A 25,491-nucleotide genomic window follows, 5' to 3' on the forward strand; every position below is an offset into this window, starting at 1 on the left:
CATACTAAAGGTTGCTGAAAGGGAAGTGAATGGGGGGATGAGCTAACTCAGTGATGGTCATGAAGGAGGAGGGCATGTGACATGATGAACGCTGGGTGCTATACACAACTGATGAATTATTGAAAACTTTATCTGAAACCGATGACCCTTGTAAATGTTGGCAAATTGAATTTAAATGAAAAAAAAAAAAGAATGTACACTTAACATAGTTTGGGTGTACTTATATGTCGATTTTAAAAAATACAGTACTGTAAATGTATTTTCTCTTCCTTCTGATTTTTCGTAATTTTCTTTTCTCTAGCTTACTTTGTAGGGAGAATATAGTATGGAATACATGTAACACACAAAACATAGGTTAACTGACTGTTTTGGTACAATAAATATTCTGGTCAACATCAGATTATTAGTAGTTAAGTGCCTGGGGGAGTCAAAGGTTCACAGATTTTCACTACAGAGTATCAGTGCCCCTAAGCTCCACAGTATTCAAGGGTCAATTGCATTAGTGTGTTGATTTTCTGACTGGCAGGGTTGTACGGTAGCTATGTGGAATGTACTGACTTGCAGGATAAAAATGCTACAGGAATTGGGCATAATTTAACAATTTACTTCCAAAGTCCTGGCGGGGGGAAGTTCTTTTTCTTTATTTTTACTTTTCTCTAATTTTAAGACTGTTCTCAAAAAGTAAATAAAAAAATAAACAGAAAAGGTAAAAAGCCTTAGGCAAATCTTATTTCACCATGAGGAAAGAGCTATGAATAAGTATTTAAAATTAAAATTATACACGGGTTTTATGGCACTATAAAAATTGTATTACATGTACCACTGGTAGATAGCCTTAGCAGCAGTATATCAAAATGATGTCTGTCTAAATCCATAGGTCCAGTAATAGAAACTAAAATACAAAAAAAGCTATCAGTTAACACCACTGAAATATTGACAACTTGGTTGTTTGGATGCTGTTTAAAAGGCTGGTACTTGGGCAGACTGAAGCATGCTAGTTTCCACTGCTTAAAAGTTCATCAGACGCCAAGAAACATAGCTTAAAATAGTATATAAACTTTCATTACACACGATATAGCAAAATTTCCTTTAATAAAGATTTTTTGTGCAACAGACATTTACTGGGAAACAATTAAAATGTTTTATTAAACATCTAGGTGATAAACTTTTACTATGTATCTTTCAGATCATATACTTTTTATTCAAAATCTCTACATATTCTCGTCATGCTTGCAGTACTAGATCTTGATTTACATTTGATTCATCAGTAGGTCCTAAAGGAGAGGATCTACAGAATCCTGATTCTAATTCACGAGCAGCTGAAAAAGAGAAAGAATAACAATAGTCTTTATCTGAAATACTTTATAGTTAACTAGAAGTTAGTAAAAAAAGTTGGAATCTTCTGAGTGTTAAGAATGAAAAATATCTACATATAACTACAATATAAAATACAAGTTTACTATTAAATCAAGTTTGCTCACGATTGCCCATTGAATTAATTACTACTGTGGATAAATACTAGAGCTTCTGGTTTTCTCATTACAAGATGAGATTGCAAGCTGATGGCACAGTCCACCCCTGAACAATCATATGCTATCAACTGAAAAATCAAACAGGCAATTTCTAGAGTCAAATATACCACGACAGATTTAAAACAAGACACTCAAAAAATAAATAAATAAATAAATAAATAAAACAAGACACTCTAAGAACACACAGAAGGGACATCCTGGTTTTCTATCAATATTGTCTGCTTTTCGGTGGAGGGAATAGGTAGGCTGATACTTGAAAGATTACTCTCTGCAAAGCAGCAGAGTAGGGTAATAGCGACAGAGAAGTTTACTAACTTGCCACGTCAACAACGTGGCAAGAATCAAATTGATTTGGCTGTTTGTATTCCACGCTAAGGAACCTGGAATTTTACCCAATGGCAAAACCAGTGGCTGGAGGTTGAAATGTCACCTGTCAAGGGACAGCTATATGAACTATATAATTGCTTAATTAAGTATTACTAAGACAAGTCTGGTCTTTTTGGTCTCCTACCACTAGCAGAAACAAGAATTTGAGAACGCCCACATTTTCAGATTGACAGTTGAATAGCGATGGCACTAGTGAAAAGTGGTAACAGGCGCACAAAAAGCAGATTTTTAAAAAAGGTATGAAACACGATGACCAAATGAGGAATAAGTCTGTTATTCATTATGTTTATGTTTTACATTTTTATTAGATATATCTAGACAAAATTTTAACAAGGGGAAGGGATGCCAGTTACTATTTGTGGTTTATTTCGGAAATTAATGACCATCTAAATTCATACATTTGGCAACATACCTTCTTTTAGTTCTCTAGTTATATTTTCTTCCAACTCCTGCATCTGAAATAAATCAAACGTTACTTATAATGTTCAAGTTAAACAAGAGATATTATTGTAGGAATTTTATTTTGCTTATGAAACATGGTCTGAAAATGATACTTTTAGAGAGTAAAAGTTACGGATTGCTTAAATAGAAAGATAATCACATAAATAAATCCCTACTTAGTTAAATCTGGATAACTGAGAAGAAACCTATATTGCTGTTCAGGAGTCTAATAAAAAGTACAATTAATATTGATCGATTGAAGATACAGAATTTCTGGAAGAAGAGGACGATGGTGGAGGAGTAGGAGACCCTAGTTTTGTCTGGTGTCTGGAATTCAGCTACATAGCTATCAACTCATCTGAACACCTGTGAACTCAGAGAGCCAAGAAAAGAATTGTTGCAATTCTACAAACAGAACAGTGACCACTTTCTGCAAGGGAGGAGGTGTGGAGAAATGAATCCCAGGCATATATCAGAAGATAAACCATGGGGGCAGGGAGCCTCTGGAAGCCAGAAGGCAAGTCCTGGAAAGTGATATAGCAGCAGAGTGCACAACCAGAACTTTTAAGAAGTCTGTTTCAGTGAGGACATCCCTGTCTGAAAGGTGCTCAGGTGGCAACGGGGGGAGGGGGTGGGTGGCAGTATCCTAGGTGGGATGGACAGTGTGGTCTCAGGATCCCTGGGGGTCACAGAAAGATTGGGGGCGCCTGAGTATGGCAGTTGCCAAGGCATTTGAGCAGGGAAGCCAGTTGCAATCAGTGAGCCCAGGAGTGGGCATTCAGCTCTGTGTTGCCATAAACCCCAAACCGAGGATCAGTCAGGTGACCACTCTCCAAGCAGGGGTCCAGCAAGTGGCAAAACTGGGCAAGACCTCCTCCTTCCCCCTGGAGGCGCAGCGTGAATGGGGGCTACAGGGGTCTGCAAAGTTTGGAAAACCGAAAGGGGGTCGTGTGGTTGAGATAAAAATGCTTGGTCACAGGCTGGGTGAATACAGAGTAAAGACAGAAACCAGGGAGACACAGTAGGGAGTGAGATCTTTCAATTCCAGGGCTGGAGATTAGGAGGCCATCATTTTCATTCTCATCCTCTAAAGCTGCCCAGAAAGCCGTCAGGGAACAAAAGCCACAGAGAGCGATCTGGAGCTGCTTACCTGGCCTGGCCCCCGGCAAGGGTGGTGCAATCCCACCCTCAGCAAAGACACCTAAGAATCCTCCCAACAGGCCTCTCCCCCAGCTTTACTCATCATAGTGAGCTGCAGAACTCCAGTGCTAGGGGCAAACAGTATATAGAATTCATGGCTATTTCTCATGACTCCTTAGTCTTTCTATTTTAATTTTCTTTTTCCTTTTCAACCAATTTCTTCGTTTATCAACTCTTTTACAATTTACCTTTTTACACTTACATTCAATCCTTTTACTGCATTTAGTAGTATTCTTGTATACACGGAAGTTTTTCTCTCTGTACCATTTCGGGAAGTAGTTCCTTCTAAGAAATAGACTAAAATACAACCAGAATCTACTATACTGCTCTATTCTCTTCATTTGTCTGATTATATTATTTTTAAAATCTATCTTAATTTTCATATTTACAGTTAAATTCTATCCTTTCATTGCATTTAATTTTATTTTTGGATGTAATGAAGCTTTTCATTCTTTACAATTTTGGGATGTAATTTCTTATAACAAAGAGACCAAAATATACATAGGATATGGTATATTGCTCGGTTCTGTTCAACTGCCTGATAGTATCCTTTTTATATTTTGACTTTTAATTTCCATTTTTACACTTATATTCTAGCCTTTCGTTGTATTTAATTTTATTTTTGTGTATATACGAGGTTTCCTCTTAACGATTTGGAGATGCAATTTCCTATCAAACAGACCAAAATACACATAGGATCCAGTGTACTGCTCTGCTCAGCTCTCTAATTCTATTATCACCTTTTTAAACCTTTTTTGGTTTCGGGTCTCTTCTGATTTGTTTAGCATATATTTCTCTGGGGTCATTCTCGATATTTTTCTATTCTGTTCTCTCACTCATCTCTTCTTCTCTGGACAGAATGACAAGATGGAAAAACTCACCGCCACAAAGAGAACGAGAGGTAGTGCTGACTGCCTGGAACCTAATCAGCATGGATATAAGTAAGAGGCTGGAGCGAGAGTTCAGAATAATGACCATCAAGATAACAGCTGGGCTTAAAAAACACACAGAGGACACGAGAGAATGCCTTTCTGGAGAAACAAAACAACTGATATCTAATCAAGTTGAGCTAAAAAAGGCTAATCTTAGTGAGATGCAATAAAAATTGAAGGTTCTAACTGCTAGGATAAATGGGGCATAACAGACAAGTAGTGATATAGAAGACAAAACGATGGAGAATAAAGAAGCTGAGGAAAAGCGAGAAAAACAACCACTGGACTATGACAGGAGGATTTGAGAGATGAGTCGTACCACACAGCAAAACAATGTTAGAATAATGGGGATCCCAGAGGAAGAGGGGAAGGAGGGGGCAGAAGGCATATTTGAGCAAATTATAGCAGAGACCTTCCCTCATCTGGGGAAAGAAACAGGCACTCAAGTGCCAGGAGGCACAGAGAACCTTCCTCAAAATCAATAAGAAACAGGTCAATATCTCAACATAGAATAGCAAAGCTTGCAAATTTCAGACACAAAGAGAAAATCCTGAAAGCAGCTTGGAACAAGAGGCCCTGAACCAAGAAGGAGAGAAATACTCGACTGGCAGCAGATCTATCCAAAGAGACCGAGCAGGCCAGAGAGAGCTGGCATGATATACTCAGGGTGCTCAATGAGAAGAATCTACAGCCAAGAATTTTATCCAGCAAGGCTCTCATTCAAAATAGAAGGGGAGATAAAAAGCTTCCAGGACAAACAGAAACTAAAAGAATTTGTGATCACTAAACCAGCCCTGCAGGAAGTGGTAAAGGGGAACCTTTAAGCAAACAGAGAGCCCAAAAGTAACACAGACCGAAAGGAACAGACACAGTACATCCAAACACGGACTTTACACGTAATACAATGGCACTACCTTCATATCATTCAATCGTTACTCTGAATGTAAACAAGCCAAATGCCCCAATCAAAACACGCAGGGTATCACAGTGGATTACAAAAAAAAAAAGGAAAAAAAAAAAAAAAAAGCAAGATCCATCGATATGCTACCTGCAAGAGATTGATTTTAGACACAAAGACAACTCCAGATTGAAGGTGAGGGGGTGGAAAACCATTTATCATATTAAAGGACATTAAAAAAAACTGGAGTGGCAATCTTGATATCAGACAAGTTGGATTTTAAACCAAAGACTGCATTAAGAGATGAAGAAACATACTATGCCATAATTAAAGGGTCTATCCAAAGAGAAAATTGAACAATTATAAGCTTTAATGCCTCTAAAGTGGGAGCAGCCAACTACATAAACCAATTTTTTGTTAAGATTTCATTTATTTGGGGATCCCTGGGTGGCGCAGCGGTTTGGCGCCTGCCTTTGGCCCAGGGCGCGATCCTGGAGACCTGGGATTGAGTCCCACGTCGGGCTCCCGGTGCATAAAGCCTGCTTCTCCCTCTGCCTCTCTCATTCTCTCTCTCTCTCTCTCTCTGTGACTATCACAAATAAATTAAAAAAAATTAAAAAAAAAAAGATTTCATTTATTTATTTATTTGACAGAGAGAGAGAACAGAAGCAGGGGAAGCAGGAGAGGGAGCAGCAGATTCCCCACTGAAAAGGGAGCCTGATCAGGGCTTGATCCCAGGACCCTGAGATCATGACCTGACCGAAGGCAAGGGCTTAACCGACTGAGCCACACAGGCCACCTTATAAACCAATTAATAACAAAATTAAAGGAACACATTGATAGTCATACAATAATAGTAGGCACTTTAACACACCAACCATAACTGTAACGGCCAGATCCTCTAAGCAGAAGATCCACGAGGGCACAAGGGCTTTGAATGACACACTGCACAAAATGGACTTCACAGATATCTTCAGAGCATTCCATCCTACGACAACAGAATACACATTCTTCTCGGGTGCACATGGAACATGTTCCACACTAGATCACGTACTGGGTCATAAGTGAGGTCTCAACTGATACCAAAAGATTGGGATCATTCCCTGCATACTTTCAGACCACAATGCTTTGAAACTGGAACTTGATCACAAGAGGAAATTTTGAAAGAATTCAAATACACGGAGGTTAAAGAATCAAACCAGGGAATTAAAGCACAATCTTAAAAACCTCATAGAAACAAACGAAAACGGAAACACAACTGCTCAAAACATCTGGGATGCAGCAAAGGTCATCGAAGTATATATATGGGAAGAGGGAAGTATATAGCAATACAAGCCTTTCTCAAGAAACGAGAAAGGTCCTAAGTACACAACCTAACCCTACACCTAAAGGAGCTGGAAAAGAACAGAAGATTAAAGCCTAAAACCAGCAGGAGAAGAGAATTCCTAAAGATCAGAGCAGAAATCAATGAAATAGAAACCAAAGGAACAGTAGAACAGATCAATGAAATCAGGAGCTGGTTCTCTGACAGAATTAATGAGATCGATAAACCGCTGGCCAGACTTTTCAAGAAGAGAACGGACCCAAAGAAATAAGATCGTGAATGAAAGAAGACAGATCATGACCAGCACCAGAGAAATACAAACAACTATAAGAACACATTCTGAGCAACTACATGCCAACAAACTAGGCAATCTGGAAGAAATGGATCCCTTCCTATCAAAACTGAAACGGGAAGACACAGAAAACTTGAACAGACCCATAACCAGCAAGGAAATGGAAGCAGTCATCAAAAATCTGCCAACAAACAAGAGTCCAGGACCGGGTGGCTTCCCAGGAGAACTCCACCACACATTCCAGGAAGAATTCACCTATTCTTCTGAAGCAGTTTATAAGCAATAGAAATGGAAGGGAAACTTTCCAACTTTCTCTGTGAGGCCAGCATTACCCTGATCCCCAAACCAGACCAAGACCCCACCCAAAAGGAGAATTACAGTCCAATATCCCTGATGAACATGGATGCCAAAATTCTCACCAAGACCCTAGCTGGGAGGATTCAACAATACATTAAAGGATTATTCACCATGTCCAAGTGGGATTTATGCCTGGGCTGTGAGGGTCATTCAACATCTGCAGATGAATCAATGTGATACACTACAGTAATCAAAGAAAGGACAAGAACCACAGGATCCTCTTAGCAGATGGCAGAAAAAGCACTTGACAAAGCGCAGCATCCTTTCTTGGTCAATACCCTTCGCAGTGCAGGGAGGAAGGGAACACATCTCAAAATCATAAAAGCCATCTATGATAAGCCCACACCCAGTCTCATTCTTAATGGGGAAAAACTGAGAGCTTTGCCGCTAAGGTCAGGAACACGACAGGGAGGTCCACTCTCACCCGTGTTGTTCGACATAGCCTCAGCAATTAGACAACAAAAAGAAATAAAAAGCCATCTGAATCAAGAAAGAAGCCAAACCCTCACTTTTCGCAGAGGACATGATATCGTATGTGGAAAACCCCAAAGACTCCACCCCAACATTGCTAGGACTCATAGAGGAATTGCGCAAAGCAGCAGGATATGAAATCCATGCACAGTAATCAGTTGCATTTCTATACACTAACAATGAGACGGAAGAAAGAGAAACTGAGGAGTCCATTCCATGTACCGTTGCACCAAACTCCATAAGATACCTCGGAATAAACCTATGCAAAGAGACAAGGGATCTGCAGACGATAGGACATTCTGGAAAGAAATTGAGAAAGACATAAAGAACTGACATCATTCCATGTTTGTGGTTGAAGAACAAATATTGTTAAAATGTCTATGCTAGCTCGAGCAATCTCTACATTCAATGCAATCTCTATCAAAATACTACCAACTTCTTTTCTTCTCTTTTTTTTTTAAAAAAGAGTTTTAATTTATTTATTCATTAGAAACACACACACACACACACACACACACACACACACACAGAGGCAGAGACACAGGTAGAGGGAGAAGCAGGCTCCCGGAATCCCAGGATCGAGTCCCACATTGGGCTCTCTGCATTGAGCCTTTCCTCTTCCCTCTTGCCTCTGTCTTTGCGTGTGTGTGTGTCTTGTAAATAAATAAGTAAAATCTTTAAAAAAGAAAAATGAAATCTTGCCATTTGCAATGATGTGATGCAACTAGAGGGGTTGATGGTAAACAGATTGAGTCCATGGGAAAATGACAATTATCATATGATTTCACTCATATGTGGTATTTAAGAAAACAGAGTAGCATAGGGGAAGGAAAGGAAAAATAAAACAGGATGAAATCAGAGAGGGAAAGAAATCATAAGATACTCTTAATCATGGGAAACAAATCGTGGGTTGCTGTAGGTGAAGGGTGGGTGGGGTAAGTGGGTGATGGGCATTAAGGAAGGCACCTGATGGAATGAGCACTGGGTATTATATAAGACTGATGAATCTCTACCTCTGAAACTAAGAATAACATTATAAGCTAATTAACTGAATTTAAATAAAAAATAGTAAAGAAACCAATGGAACTAGGAATGTCAAATAAAAGAATATACAGAACTTCTGAAGGATCCTGTTTGATCTTGTTACAAAAAGTGCAAACAAGAGTCATTTTACACTTCAAGTAATACTTTGTGATTTTCAGAAAAAGTGCCCTTTATGAGAGTTTAATCAGCTCTTTAATTATTCTTCAGAATGAGCTTTCCACTTTTGCACTTTCAGAAAAACAGAATCTTAAGGTATATGCTTTATGCTCTACTTGTCAGCACAGACTCTTAAATACATAAAACAAAGAAAGTGGGACTACATAAAGTCATGTGGAAATTCTGCTGGCAATATTGAGTAAAACTATTTTGTTATCTATATGAAGACTGATATACTTCTTTTCATGTGAATACAGAGATTTCAGAAAATCTGTTTGAGGAAAGGAAAAAATAGAAGCTAGCACCGGTTTTCCAACTTAGTTTCTCATTGATAAGTTTCTAGAATTAGAAACAAGAAATTTTAACTGTAACTTTGTTTCCTTTCTATGAATTAGGACTAATTTTTCAAACACCTGACTTACCTAGTTATCTACTTAATTATGAAATATTTGGGAATATTTCAAACTACAGTTGACCTTTGAGCAATACAGTGGTTAGGTGCGCTTACCCCCGTGCAGTCAAAACTCTGTATAATTTCTGATTCTCCCAAAATTTAATTACTAATAGCCTACTGGTGATGGGAAGCCTTACCAATAACACAGTCCATGTACATTACATGTATTATATATTCTTAAAATAAAGTAAGCTAGAGGAAAAAAAGGTTATTGAGAAAAACATAAGAGAAAATACAGTACAACCCAACAGCCAAGAAAGTCCATGTGTAGGCTAGCTAGACCTGCAGCTTCAATTCCATGTTGGTCAAGGATCAAATGTGTATTGCAAATATTCCCATCTAGAATGCTCTTACTTAGACTTTTCTTTTAAAAGGTATCCTCTCATTGAATTCCCAAAATAGGGTCTAAATAAGGTACTAAGTGGTGCCTAGGTGGCTCAGTCACTCAAGTGCCTGCCTTCATTTCCTTAAGGAACGATCAACGTAATGTAATTATCTTTTCCCCAAAAGCTCTTTTCCTAAATACTTGCTTCTGTGACCCTGGTTTATTTCGAGGTGAGAACTGAGTTAGATGGTAGAAATAGCTTGAAATCCATTAATAAAGAGAACATATTTGCAATTTTATTTATACTTTTCCATTTATCAAAAACATAGGAGGGTAAGAAAATTATACACACAAAAACAACGTATCAGCAAATTTTAATTCAAAGGGTTTTCTCATAACAGTTTGTTTCCGAACTACCAATCATAGAAATCTAATCTAATCCATTGGGGATACTGTAGGATTGAGGGACAAAAGTCTACAGCTGTAGTCTCATCTCTCTTTTAGCTACACAGCTCCACTTGTCTCTGTTTTGTATAATACAGTTTAATGCAAACAAAACAAAACAAAAACAAAAACAAAAAACCCAAAACAAAACAAAACAAATAGCAAATTAAGTTCTATTCTTTGAAAAAAATTTTTCCCCAAAGTTATCAAAGTCACTAATTCAGTCAAAGTCCCTAATTTTACATAAGAGACAAGAAGGCCTCAGAAAGATTGCAGTTTGCCTCAGGTCAAAAGACCAAAGAGTTGCAGGCCAGGAATGTGCTTTAGGTCCTCCTGAGCCGAGGGTTTTTATGCCAGTTACTTCATCATCTTCAGGAAAAATACCTACATTTTTAACTATAACCGACTGAAAATGAACACCTAAAAGTTTGTCATGTGGCTCAATAATGTCTAGGCATGAGGCACAAAACAGCTTTCTAATTAAATTATAAGTTTTAAAGTCTAAAGTCTGAAGTCTAATTTAAATTATAAATTTTAAATTATAATTTAAAATGATAAATTTTAAAGTTTTATGAATAAAAACACAGCAATGGAAATGATCTTAACTCCTATTAGGAACAGTTTAAATAGACTGCATTTATAAGCACACATTTTTTAAACCACAAGACACGGAACTTGAAGGAGAAAATCTTTAGTTGAACCAAAGAGGCTGAAATGGAGGAAACTCTTCCTGGAAAGAATTATTCTTTTCCTCCAGATAAAACTTGGTTTACCAAAGTCAATCAACAGATGAGTTATCTATGTTGTGGATTATTAAACACAAAACAGATTTCTCTTTACCACCTAGTATGCTCTGTCCAACCTCTCATCATTATGAGAGTTGGTATGTACAAAAGACATGACTAACTTTAATTTAAATCCAGTCAGAAATTAGAGGTAAACCATCATTACCCACGCGTGGACTTATCTCTACCTTCCTCACAGCAGGAAGGGAGATTTACCTAATGAGCGAATTGGGGAGAAGGCACTAGGCAGTGCTTATGAGATTCCAAATCTCTTTTTTGAAAAGATGTGCTTGCTTATGGTAACATGAATTCAGGTCTGCTCTCATCTTCGCGGGATGGGCATCAAACATTTGTTTCCTCCACTTACTACTGTGTTGGGGAAGTGCCTAAGTGCCTAATTTGGGATAAAGAATTGGGAAGCTCACTGTGGCTACATACCCACCCAAACCACATCCTCCAATCCGTTAGCATGTATTAGTAACAAAGCTACTAAGTTTTTATCTCCATCTGCCTGACTCCTGTGCTCTGAACTCAGAAAAAGAAGAACACTGTCATCTGCCACCTACCCCACCACAGCTCCAATGAGAGAAATGACCAGACAATATTTCAAAAAATGTTTCTTCTTGCTTGACTTTATAACTAACATTCATTGTTCAAAGCAACATATTTTGAAGAGAGAAAAGTTGGAAAGAACAGTTTTAGAAACAAGCAGAGAAAGTCAGACAAAACGAGGACACAGAGGAGTATGTTCCAAATGAAAGAACAAGGCCACGAGACAAAACCTCAGAAAAAGAACGAAATGAAACAGAGATGAGGAGTCTACCTGATACAGAGTTCAAAGTAATGGTCACAGAGATGCTCAGCAAACTTGGAAGAATGGACAGATTCAGTGAGAACTTCAACAAAGAGAAAATATATAAAAGAACCAATTAGGGCTGAAGAATACAATAACTGAAATGACAAATACACCAGACACAATCGACAGCAGATTAAAAGATGTGAAGAACAGATCAGCAATCTGCAAGACAGGGTAGTAAAAATCATCCAATCTGAAAAGCAAAAAGAAGAATTTGAAAAATTAAGATAAAGGGACCTCTGGAACAGCATCAAGTGTAATAAAACTCACATTAGAGAGGTCTCAGAAAAAGAAGAGAGAAAAGGGCGAAGAACTTATTTGAAGAAAGAATACCTAAAAACTTCCCTAACCTGGGGAAGAAAACAGACTTCCAGGCTCAGGAAGCATTGACAGTCCCAAATGAAAAGAACCCAAAGAGTTTCACACCAAGACACATAATAACAAGTCAAAAATTAAAGAGAAAAGGAGAATCTTAAAAGCAGAAAAAAAAAGAAAAGAAAAGCAATTAGTTACATAAAAGCGAACCACTACAGGGATATCAGTGGGTTTTTCAGCAGAAATTGTGGCATGCACTCTGGAAAACTGCGTGGAGGTTCCTCAAAGAGTTAAAAATAGATCTGCCCTACGACCCAGCAATTGCACTACTGGGGATTTACCCCAAAGATACAGATGCAGTGAAACGCCAGGACACCTGCACCTCGAAGTGTATAGCAGCAATGTCCACAGTAGCCAAACTGTGGAAGGAGCCTCGGTGTCCAATGAAAGATGACTGGATAGAGAAGATGTGGTTTATGTATACAATGGAATATTACTCAGCCATTAGAAACGACAAATACCCACCATTTGCTTCAACGTGGATGGAACTGGAGGGTATTATGCTGAGTGAAACGTGTCAATCGGAGAAGGACAAAAACATTATGTGGTCTCATTCATTTGGGGAATATAAAAATTAGTGAAAGGGAATAAAGGGAAAGGAGAGAAAATAAGTGAAAATACCAGTGAGGGTGACAAAACATGAGAGACACCTAACTCTGGGAAACGAACAAGGGGTAGTGGAAGGGGAGGTGGGCGGGGGGTTGGGGTGACTGGGTGATGGGCACTGAGGGGGGCACTTGGCGGGATGAGCACTGGGTGTTATGCTAAATGTTGGCAAATTGAACTCCAATAAAAAAATTAAAAAAAAACAAACGTTTAAGTAGGGTTGGAAACATGCAGGTATGTGAATCTGCTTTTTCCACTATAAATTTTATGAAGTTTAAATATAGATATGTATTCCCAATGAAAATTTAGTGTTCTAATTGAAATACACCATAATTGTAAAATACATGCTGGATTTCTAAGACTTCAAATGAAAAAAAATCTGAAATATCTCAGTAATAATTTTATATTGATCACAAGTTGAAAGGATATTTTTTGATGCGTTGTGTTAAATAAAATATATCATCAACTTTTAAAAAATAATACGCTGTCTAAATTATAAAGTTTTAAACAATTAGTTTGTAAAGACAACAAGATAGAGTAACTGAAAATATTAACGGGAAAAATAAAGTCATATAAAACCAGAAAAAAAAAAGAAAAAAAGAAAAAGGAGGAGAGAGGCAAACTATCCTGGATGAACATAAAATGGTAAGTTTATTTACAAACGTTATTTTCCAAAACTATACTATCCAGTTGGCTTTCACTTCCTACTCATCTCATGAAACCATCTCCATAAAAATTATGCTTTAGAGGCAAATTGATAAGCTAAATCTATTTTCATTGATTCTGTTTTAACTTACTTGCTTAGTTCTTCTGTCAATGACATTCGCATTTTTGATTCTTGTAAGTAGAGTTTCCTGTACTTTTCCAATTCAGTTTCAAGTTCCTGAGAATTTGTTACTTTGGATCGAAGTTCAGATTCCAGCTCTTCAATTCTGAGTGCCATTTGACTTTTTATTGAAGCATGATGACTTTCTCTAAACTGTTCTAACTTTTCTTGATATGCTGCTTGTGTCTAAAGAAAATTAAAAGCACAGTTTTAAAACAGCTAAAACTTGAGTAATTATAGTATATTTCTTTCCTTTAGTTGGGAGTCAATGATTCAGAGAGCAATTTTAAATGTGAAAAAAAAAGCTGAAGTGTAAAATATTTATCATCAATGTCACCTGAATTAAATCTGAATGATAAAGTTTAATCATTCTTATATTAGTACTCATGCAATCTGATACTTCAAAGAACAAGAGAATCAATTAAAAAATTTAAAAAGTGCATAATACAACTTGAGAATAACCCGTTTCTTGATTTCTGCTCAGAGCATGTTCTCAGTCAGGGGTCCTGAGGCCAAGCCCTGTGTCGCACCCAGTATGGAGTCTACCCCGGATTCTCTGTCTCTCTCTCTCCCCCCCCCACCCGTGCCGATCCCCCTGCTCATGCTCAATAAATAAATAAGGAAATAAATGAAATCCTCAAAAAGGAAGAATAACCCAGGAATGGAACATGGAGCCCAATGCAGGGCTTGATTTCACAAACCTGAGACCAAGACCTGAGCTGAGATCAAGAGTCTGCTGCTTAACCAACTGAGCCACCCAGACACTCCATGGTAAAAGTTTTATTTATTTATTTATTTATTTATTTATTTATTTGGTAAAAGTTTTAAATCACAATTTTTTTCTTTTCCTCTTAATAGTCTTGTTTCAGGGGATCCCGGGGTGGCTCAGCGGTTTAACACCTGCCTGCGGCCCAGGGTGCCAGCACTGCCATAAGCCCAGGACGTGATCCTGGAGTCCCGGGATCAAGTCCCACATCAGGCTCCCTGCATGGAGCCTGCTTCTCCCTCTGCCTGTGTCTCTGCTTCTCTCTCCCTCTCTCTGTGTATCTCCTGAATACATACATAAAATCTTAAAAAAAAAAATAGTCCTGTTTCATACAAACTGGTCATAAAAATAAAATGATTCTCTCCTGAGAATCATTCTGAAAGATCAGTTAAGTGAGAATAATGATGAAAACTGAAATCTTTACAGGGAGGAACGAATGCCTCCAGAAATCTACCAAACAGATTGCTGTAAAGGAAGCAGAGGAAACATACACAACGCATATAACCAAAGTGTAATTTGTAGTGAAATAAATGAAACCATATCACAGATCAGTAAATTTACCTGTAAAAATCGATTGACTTCTTTTAATCTTTTTTCTAAAATTAGTCTTACTCGCTGGTCAACCTCCTGTTTAATCTCCCGTTTATACTTTTCTACTTGACTGCGTTCTACCACATTGACTTCTGCAACACTTCTGAGGTTTATTACTCTTTGTTCCAACTTCTTGTTCATCTGTTCTAGTTTTTCACATTTCTTCTCTGTTGCTTTCACAGATAATAGCTCCTGTTGAAGAACTTGATTTTTTGCATCCAGCTGTAGACATCTTGAAGATTCAGTTTCCAGTCTTGCTCTAAGATCACCAATCTGCATGAATAGAACAATACAGTTTGGAAATGGAGTGAAATTAGTTTAACTCAAAACAATAACCAACATTTTAAAAAACATTTTATTTTTAAGTCTCTGCACTGAACCGTAGGCTCGAATTTGTAACGCCAAGATCAAGAGTAATATGCTCTACTGACTGGGTCAGCCAGGTGCTCCCATTTTAAAATGAATTCATTTGCAATAAAATATAATCTATTTTGTAGTAGAGTCTTAGAATGTGGAACCCTGAAGCACTTAGAAAATTAAGAACAAAGTTAAAACCACTAGGAGTTACTTAAAAAGATCTCTGCTATCATTGTCTTTGCCACACAACATTTGTACTTCATTTTATGCTTTTATTTTGCTATGACTGCTTCAGATCTTTCCTCCATAAAATAACTGTAAGTCACCTCTTAGTGTAAAGTCTCTTATATAGGCAAATTGAATTCAAATAAAATATTAAAAAAGAAGTCTCTTGCCCCTTCCCCCATCCTAACACACCATAATTTTTAAAAATTATTTATTCATGAGACACAGAGAGAGAGGCAGAGATATAGGCAGAGGGACAAACTCCACAGGGAGCCCGATGAAGGACTCGATCCCGAGACCCTAGGATCATGCCCCGAACCAAAGACAGATACTCAAACCACTGAGCCACTCGGGTGTCCCAATGAATACTCCCATTAATTTTTAAGAAGTTTTAGTAATGTCATATTGACTTATGTAGGTCTGAACCAATAAATGCTTCCTAAGAGAAGACTTTAAAAATAAGACTCTAATTATTGAATCTATAAATACTGCTTTTAATGCCACAAGCCTTTTTCTGAATTACAAATGATTTACATTAATTTGAATTGCATTCCCAGGAGAAATGATTCTCAGAATTAAGAAACCACACCTCTCAGTATAAAAACTTAGTGAGATGAACCATATACTTTTGGACAAACACCCCCCACCTAATTGAATAGTACTATCTTATAATCCTCTGTTACTTCCCACAAAACAAGGGGACATACTAAGCACCAAAAACCACCACCAAAAAACCTGACAGAGTTTCAGTGATGCTGAGTCGGGAAGAACTTCTTTCTTCTGGATATGATTGATGAGACAGGGTGAGTGGATGTGGTGGTTTTATAAATTCTTTGACACTTCTCCCATGATAATCCCTCCCCTTAAAATGTGCTGACCTTAGTAACTGGTTTCCAGTGAATAGAATTCGGCAGAACTGCTGTGCGATTTTTAAGGCTAGGTTAAAGAATGTGATACAGCTTCCATTGACATTCTTCTAGGGAAACCAACCCTTAGAATCTAGCTGCTGTGGGGAAGCTCAAGCCACCTGGTGTGTCTTCATGTAGACATTTCAGCTGAGACTGACACAGCTAACGTCCTTGCCAAAAGCCAGCCTCAACAGCCAAACATTTGCATGAACATGATTTTAGATGATTCTAGTCCCCAGCCTCCAGTCATCTCAGCTGACACCAAATGAAGAAATGAGTTGGCCTTACTCAGCTTTGCCTAAACTAAACACTTGTGAACCAAATAAATGCTGTTTTGAGCAACTAGGTTTTGAGGTGGTTTATTATGCCGCAATACATAACTGGCACAGATACTGATATTAAACTTGGGGTGCTGCCATTAAGAAATTTAAACCTGCACCTCCTTTGAACCGAGAGGTAGGTAGAAACTGAAAGGATGTAGGGAAGAGTAAGAATGAAAACCAAAAGGGCTTCCAACAGACTGTTAATGGAAACCTGATGGCCCTCGAAGAGGCTGACAGCAAAGGTTCCAGGCAAGTGAAGAAAATGACACTAGAGGAAAAGGAACTCGCGCCACAAACCACTTGAAAGTAAAACGGACACAAAAGATAAACTAAACAAGGTCTATGCAGTATGAAAGACCCAGACCAACTGGGTTCAAATATTTTTTCCACATTTATAGCCTTTCCATACGCTGAATTGTCAAATAATGCTAAAATAAAGAAATGCATTCTGGGTCAAGAGCAAATCCCGGAAAACATGGCCTATGGATGAAGCCAAGATTATAAAACCTTTTAAGACCTCAGAAGGATTTCAGGTATGCCTCAAATTTCTTTAAGGATCTTAAGAGTATGAGCTTCACAGGAGAGCCCAGTTGAAAAGTTTATCTCAAAAAGACCCGGGAGAGTGGCTTTTCTACTGACATAAAATCAATCCATTGATTTTCACAGAAAAACTCAAGAAGTTAAGAAAATTATAGCATCAAAAACACTGTTTGTGAGCTTGGACTAAAAGAGACCTAGATAGCACAGACTGAAAATAGGCCTTTGGGTCTTAGAAGTCCCCACAGGGAAGCAGCAGGCTGAAAACACAGCTGCAAACACAGGTCATTTCTTTAAGTACAGAACCAAGAGCTCTGAGAAGATAGAGAGCAAAGAGCCATGGAGAAAAATTTCCATGGTTCAGACTAAGTCTGACTGAAAAACGGACAGCATGCATCAGGCTGCATTTCAAACCTGCTATGGACTAATTTGATTTCCATCTTCTTTCTGAATGGAAGAGTCTTTAGCAAGTCACCAGAATGTTGTGTTTTAAATAGTAGAGAACTGTTCTCTTTAATTCTCAAGTCTTCATTCCTATTGAGAGAACCTGCACTCAAGGGACTAAAATTTAGACAACATAACCCTGGCACCTTACCCCCCTGCACCTGATTAAGATGGCAAGATCTTGGACTCCCTCCTGAACCCGATGCCATGATAACAGATTTGTGGGAGGTACTAGGAGGAGGTGAGTGTATTTTTCATGTGAAAGGAATACAGAACTCTGTGGCCGGTGGGTAAATTACACTAAAAATTGCGTTCTTCATGTGTTCATAGGTGTTCCAGTATTCCATTAAAACAAAACAAAACAAAAAGACTGTGGGCTAACCTTAGTGACTTGCTACTAACGAACAGAATATGGTGAATGTGATGTTATGTGTATTCCAAGGCTAGGCTACGAAAGGCAACACAGCTTCTGCCCTGTTCTGTATCTCAGCCTGCTTACTTAGAATTTAGCCCCTCCTCTTGTGAGGAGGCTCAGGCCACAAAGAGAGTCCAGGTGTGCCAGTGTAAGCATTTTGGCTGCCTGCCCTAACGATAAGTCTAGGCAACAGCCAGCATCAACACCACCAGACATGAACTTTTTCTCTTGGTTTTTCCCCATTTAGGAGGACATTATCTGTGCATTTTTTCATATATTCCCTTTATTATGTTGAGGTATGTTCCCTCTTAAACCTACTTTGTGGAGGGTTTTTATCATGCATGGATATTGTACTTCATCAAATGCTTTTCCTACATCTATGGAAATGATGATGATTCTTCTCCTTTCTTTTATTAATAGGGTGCATCACACTGATTGATTGGCAGATACTGAATCACCCGTGTAACCCAGGAATAAATCCCATTTGATCATGGCGGTGATTTTCTTAATGTATTGTTAGATGCAGTTTGCTACTATTTTGATAAGGATTTTTGCAGTAGAAAATTGGCCTGTAATTCTCTTTGTGGTGTCTTTATCTGGTCTTGGTATCAGGGTAATGCTGGCCTCATCAAATGAAATTGGAAGTTTTCCTTCCTCTTCTGTTTTTTGGGACAGTTTGAGAAGAATGCATACTAACTCTTTCTTTAAATGCTTGGTAGAATTTGCCTCTGAAACCATCTGGTCCTGGACTTATGTTTGTTCCAAGTTTTTGGATGAGTGATTCAATTTCTTGGCTGGTTAGCGTCCTGTTCTACTTTCTTCCTGCTTCAGTTTTGGTAATTTATATGTTTCTAGGAACTTACCCATTTCTTCTAGGTTGTCCAATTTGTTGACATATATTTTTCATAATATTCTAATTACTTGGATTTCTGCAGTGTTGGTTATTCTCCTCTGTCATTTGTGATTTTATTGGGGTCCTTTCCCTTTTCTTTTTGAGAACTATGGCTAGAGCCTTATCAATTTTTTAAAATTTTTCAAAGAACTAGCTACTGTTGATCTGTTCTATTTTTATTTGTGTTTAGTTTCTGTATCATTTATTTCCACTCTAATATTTTTTAAAGATTTATTTATTGGGGCGGAGGGGGGCAGCGGCAAAGGAAAAGGGAGAGAGAGAATCCTCCAGTAAACTGAGGTTGGAGGCTGAAGCAGGCCTCAATCCCAGGATCCTGAGAACGTGACCTTAGCCAAAATCAAGAGTTGGCCAGTTAACCAACTCAGCCACCCAGGACCCCTATTTTTCCTCTAATTTTTATTATCTTCTTCCTTCTGCTGGCTTTAGGTTCATTTGTTGTTCTTTTTCTAGCTTCTTTAGGTGCAAGGTTAGGTTGTTTTGAGATTTTTTTTTTTTTTTTTTTTTTGCTTCTTGAGGTAGGCCTGTATTGCTATATATACTTCCCTCTTAAAATCACTTTGGCTGCATCTCAAAGGTTTTGGACAATTGTGTTTTCATTTTCATTTGTTTCCATGTATTTTGAAATTTCTTCATTTATTTCCTGGTTGGCCCACACATTGATAGTAGGATGTTATTTCACCTCCATGTATTTGTGGTCTTTTCAGACCTTTTTTTTTTTTTTTGTAGTCCACTACTAGTTTCATAGTATTGTGGTCAGGAAAGGTGCATGGTAGGACTTCAATCTTTTTGTACTTCCCAAGGCCTGTTTGTGGCCTAATATATGATCTAGTCTAGAGAATATTCCAGATCTGTAATCTAATTTCATTTATTGCACTCTTCATCTCAGATTCTTTTTTAACTCTTTTATCTCTGTTGTAAGGGTCTCACTGATGTCTTCCACCATTCTTTACTCAAGTCCACTGAACATCCTTATGGTCACTGCTTTAAATCCTCCACCAGGCACGTTACTTCTATTTCTCTCACTTAGATCTCTGGCCCTGTGGCATTATCCTGTTCTTTCATTTGAGATAAATTCCTCTGTCTTCTCATTTTGTCTAGGTCTCTGCCAGTTTCTCTGGGTTAGAAAAGCCAGTTATGTCACTTGTTCCTGAAAGTAATGGACCACTGAAAATGGTCCCGTAGTGCCCAGGGCTTGGTGCTTCAGGGGGGTCTCCAGGGTGTGCGGCATGCACTGTGCTACTTGGTTCTGGCTCCTCTATCCCTCAGGCCAGTCATCTGAGAGATAGGCTCTCAGTATCTGCTGCGGGCAGTGTTTGGTACTTGGCCTGAATCTAGCAGGTTTTAACTAGCTTGCGAAATGAGACCTGTCACACTCCACTGGAACTGAGACCCTGCAAAACTGGTCGGGACACATGGTGTCAGGCAGGAGTTTGTACTGGTCTTCTGGGGGAAGGGCTTGCTGTGCTGGAACTGAGGCAAGCATGATCGAAAAGGGCAGTTCCCCTGGAGTACAAACGGGTGGTGGTTGGTGTAAGCAAGTTAGGCAGCTGGTGTCAGGTGGCACTGATTCCCACAGGTGGCTCTGTGTTTGTGCTCAGGGCCAGGGGAGGGAAATGGCATCAGCCAGCTGGTTCCATGCTGTGTGCCTCTCTCCAAGCATAGTGCCCTACAGATTCTACCCCAGCCAAGCTGGGGTAGAATAACCTTTAAAATTCCAGGCTTTAAGCCCCCTGTAGTTGCAAGAACTGAGGAAATTCAGCCACTCTCCTTTTCCAAGCCAGTGGCTATGTGCATTCCCAGGTGTTCTTCTCTCCTGCCCTTCCCTGGGACCACTACTCCCTCCCATCTGCTGCAGATAGGATCTCTTTCTCTTCTAAACTAGGTCTCTGTACCTCCGACTTTCTCCGAAGTGGCCTCTTCTCTCTCTTTAGTTGTGGCCTTTGTTCTGTCAGTATTCAGGTAGATTTCTGGGGTATGTAGGATGAGTTGATAGGTATCTAGTTGTATTAGTGGGACGAGGTGAGTCTAGGCTCCTCCTACCCTGCCACCATCTTCCTTTCTCTAAGACGTTTTTCTAAAGAATCCCTTCAATTACAAATTATTAAAACTAGGCAAGAACTCCTCTTTTAAATTTCCCCTCAAGTTAGGGGAGAAAAAAGACTGGCAAGCAGAGAGACATATGATTTGAAGTATAACAGCTGAACAACTAGTAAAAGTTTAATAAGCAAAACGGAACCTTTTATCTGATTTCAATTAACTGCAATTCTAAAAGAAAGAGGCAGCACTGAGTGCTTTTAAATCAATAATCTTCATTCTCCCTTCATCAGTGATGAAATAAGGAGAACATTATGGAATAATTTCTAATCTTTTCGTTAGCGAAACAAATGTATTGTCCTTTGGCACACTGAAATATAATTTCTCCTTTATCTTACTGCAAGCTTATTTTTCAGGGGAGGTAAGTAAGACTATCTCATCTTTATATATCGTACTAGAATGCTTCTCCATATCATACAGGTTCACTTTGAAAATTTTTTTGTGATTCAAATTGCTCGCCTACTATTGGTCTCTGATAATTTGATTATTTTAAAAAATATTTAATTTATTTATTCATGAGAGACACAGAGAGAGACAGAGGCAGAGACACAGGCAGTGAGAGAAGCAGGCTCCATGAAAGGAGCCTGACGTGGGACTCAATCCTGGGTCTCCAGGATCACGCCCCAGGCTGAAGGCAGCGCTAAACCACTGAGGCACCCGGGCTTCCCTGATAATTCAGTTAAATGCAACAGGATATTTTACAGGTGTATTGACATAATGTAATGAAATGTTTATTCCATTAATTATGTATTGACCTATCAAAGTACAGCTATGCATATCTTTCTATTTCAGTAAAAGAAGATGGATACAGGCAACTGTGTTTTCCAAGAATGTAGGATCTGTGCCAAGAACGGGATCGGCACCAGTGTTGTATGCACAAGAACCAGGTCAAAAGAGTATCTAATTGTGAATTTTAAGATGATGGATTAGCAAGACTTACAAACAGGAAGGCTGATAGCCCAGAGTTATTAATCTTTTATATCCTAGATGGTGAAATCTATGGATGGGTCTATGCATTATAACAAGTTAATAAAACACAATGAAGTAAATAGTAGACAGTGGATCCTACAACCAAGATTTGATGGAAATGGATGCGGGAGGCACTGAGTGAGAAACTACTGGTATTACTGGAGGAGACAAACGGGACTCTATCTTTCTGAGCCTGGCTTCTCATTGTGTCAGGTAGTCAGCAAGGCATAAGCTGGCAAAAGGCTCCTTCAAAAAGTATAAGTCTTTACAGGAGTAAAGTTAGGTACTACTACATGGACTTTTTATTATTACATAAATGAGTGGTAATTTGCAAGAGGACTAGGAAAGCATTCTCATAAAATTTGATTTGGTAGTGACGTAAGGATAGACATATATAGGTCAATGTATTAGAATTGAGAATCTAAAAATAAACTCTCAAATTATGGTGGATTGATTTTCAACAAAGGTGTCAAGACACTTAAGTAGGATAAGAATAGTCTTTTTAACAAATGGTACTGAGACAAATGGATATCCACACACAAAGTGAAAAAATTAGACCTCTACCTCATAACATATGTACAAACTTAACATGAAATATTAAGAACTAAAATTATAAAACTCAGAAAAAACAGGTGTGTATGTTTGTGATTGCTTTTGGCAACAGTTTCTTAAATATGGCATCAAAAGACAGAAACAGATTAAGTATTTCATCAAAATTTAAAAAATAAAAACTTCTTTGCTTCAAATGTAACCATCAAGAAAAAGTGAAATGGCAAGGTGATGAATAAAATATTTGAAAATCATATCCCTGATAAGGGGTCTGTAGTTAGGATATAGATAGAACTCTTAAAATAATAAAAAGACAATCCAATATAAAAATGGATAAAAGAAATGATTAGTTCTTTAAGCAAGATATAGAAATGAATAATGACCACATATAAAGGTGAGATGCTCAACATCACCAGTTCCAAGAAATATGCAAATTAAAACCACAAGACAGATGGAACTCAACAAGTGTATTATGCTAAGTGAAATAAGTCAGAGAAAGACAAATACCATATGATTTCACTCCTATGTGGGATTAAAAAACAAAAACAAAACAACAGATGAACATAGGGGAAGGGGGGAAAAAGGAGAGAAAGAGAAGCAAACTGTAAGAGACTCTCAACCATAGAGAATAAACTAAGTGTTGCTGTCGATGTGGGCGGGGGGGGGGTGGGGGGCTAGAAGAGTGATCGGTATTAAGGAAGGCACTTGTACTGATGAGCACTGGGTATTTAAGTGAGGAATCACTAAATTCTACTCCTGACACCAATATTACATGATATGTCAACTAACGAGAATTCAAATAAAAATTTGAAGCAAATGAAAATACCCCTACAACATGTCATTTTACACCCAATAGGATAGCTATAACAAAAACAACAGATAATGACAAACATTGACAAGAATCAGGGAAAATGAGAATCCTCAAACACTGGTGACGTAAATGTAAAATGGTGCAGCCAGTTTGGAAAATAGTCTGGCAGTTCCTCAAAAGGTTTAAACCAAAAATGTTAAAGGTCCTTTAACAATATGAACTAACAATTCCATTTATAAGTATATACCCAAGAGAAACAAAATGTTCACGCAAAAGCTTGTACATGTGTATTCACAACAGCATTATTAACAATAGCCAAAAAGTGTAACAGCCCAAACGTCCACCAAATGATAAATACATAAATAAAATGTGGGCTGTCCGTACGGTGGGACAGTATTGAGAAATAAAAAAATAATAAAGTTCTGACACATGGCACAAAATAAATCTAAAAACATGCTAAACCAAAGAAGGCAGTCACAAAGGATAAAATATTTGGTGATTCCATTGAGATGACATGTCCAAAATCAGCAGCAAATCAATAGAGACAGAGAGTAGAATAGTGACTACCTATGGCTAAGAAGAATAGGGAGGGGGAAACTAGCATGAGGTGACAGTTAAAGGGCATAGGGTTTATTTTTACGGTGACAAAACACTCTAATATCGATTGTGGTAGTCTTTGAATATGCATCTTATGTTCATTATATCTCAATAAAGTTAATACCAAAAATATATATCAAGTATGTAAGATTAATAGAAAAATCTGTATTTTACTGCTCAAAGCACAGAGGAATTTATTTCCCAATGATTTTAGAGTCCCAAAAGTAATTAAAAATTACCTTCTGTTTTAGCATATTAATCTGAGTATCCATGTCCGTTTGACTGGTTTTTATATCTCCACAGAAAGGAGGCTCTCCATTTTCATATTTACTTAACCTCCTCATCATGTTCTTAAGTCTGCAGAAGGTATAGAATGAGTAAGTCAGGACCTTTAGGAAGAAATATTTAATACTTATTTAAATAGATAATATGTTCTATCATATAAACAAATCTATAATTATGATATCTCATTTGTTCCAATCTCACATTGTTTGAGAGAATACCAACTAAATTATATTGCTAAGTAAAAAAATATGAAAAAGATTTTTATGACACATACGGCAGTTAAAGAGTTATCAGGGGAACTATATTAAGAGTTCTTGTAAGTTATTATTAATATCTATTTTCAGTATGTGAATATAAAAATTAATCTATTATTAGGTAGTAGAGACTAGTAATCCACGGTGAGGAAGAAAAGCATCCCCATCTATTAATGTTTTAAAAAGGCGCAAAAATACATTTTGGTACCCACCTACCACAGTTTACAAGAAGAAAAGAAAATACAGACAAAACACATCAAAGGAGACCATTCAAAACAGAAAGAGAAACAGGAAAGAAAAATATTTAAAGTTTGAGTTCAGAGGAAGAAGGAAGAGGCAGAGCTTTAGAAGAAAGGAAACCAGCAGAGAGATAATGTATGGTGATGGCCTATGAGACTGTTTTAAACAAAAATCTAATACCTTGGCTAGCACACTCTTAGGAAAGTGAAGGATGCAAAACAATGGAGAGAAAAAAAGTTAAACGACAGAAAAGTTTTGACGAATCAGAACAAAACTTAAATACTCAGCAAATAAGCAGAAAGGAAGCCAGGTGGGAGCTTCAGAGACATGGGAAAGACTTTTTAAAAAATCTGAGTAGTGAAATTGTTCATTTTATTCTTCATTAAGTCAGACATATATTTTTGTATGAATGATATATTTTATAACTAGAAACTGCAGGAAGAAAGTGAAGCCACTTGAGTCAGAGATGGCAGAGCAAGAGGAGAACATAGTTTTGTCTGATCCCAGA

General features: G+C 37.9%; 1 protein-coding gene across 1 annotated transcript; it reads right to left on the bottom strand.

Moving 5' to 3' along the window:
• Positions 1 to 1,075: 1,075 nt before the first annotated feature.
• LOC144295891 (ankyrin repeat domain-containing protein 26-like) lies at positions 1,076 to 24,561 on the bottom strand. Its single transcript, XM_077868517.1, has 5 exons — positions 24,444 to 24,561; positions 15,033 to 15,335; positions 13,677 to 13,891; positions 2,332 to 2,374; positions 1,076 to 1,319 (listed from the first exon to the last, which is right to left on the bottom strand). Exons 1-4 carry the CDS (start codon positions 24,549 to 24,551, stop codon positions 2,350 to 2,352), a joined length of 651 nt encoding a protein of 216 aa, XP_077724643.1. The 5' UTR covers positions 24,552 to 24,561; the 3' UTR covers positions 1,076 to 1,319; positions 2,332 to 2,349.
• Between the last annotated feature and the right edge of the window lie 930 nt (positions 24,562 to 25,491).

This window comes from Canis aureus, chromosome 24 (genome assembly GCF_053574225.1).
Source record: "Canis aureus isolate CA01 chromosome 24, VMU_Caureus_v.1.0, whole genome shotgun sequence".
NCBI classification, from domain to species: Eukaryota; Metazoa; Chordata; class Mammalia; order Carnivora; family Canidae; genus Canis; species Canis aureus.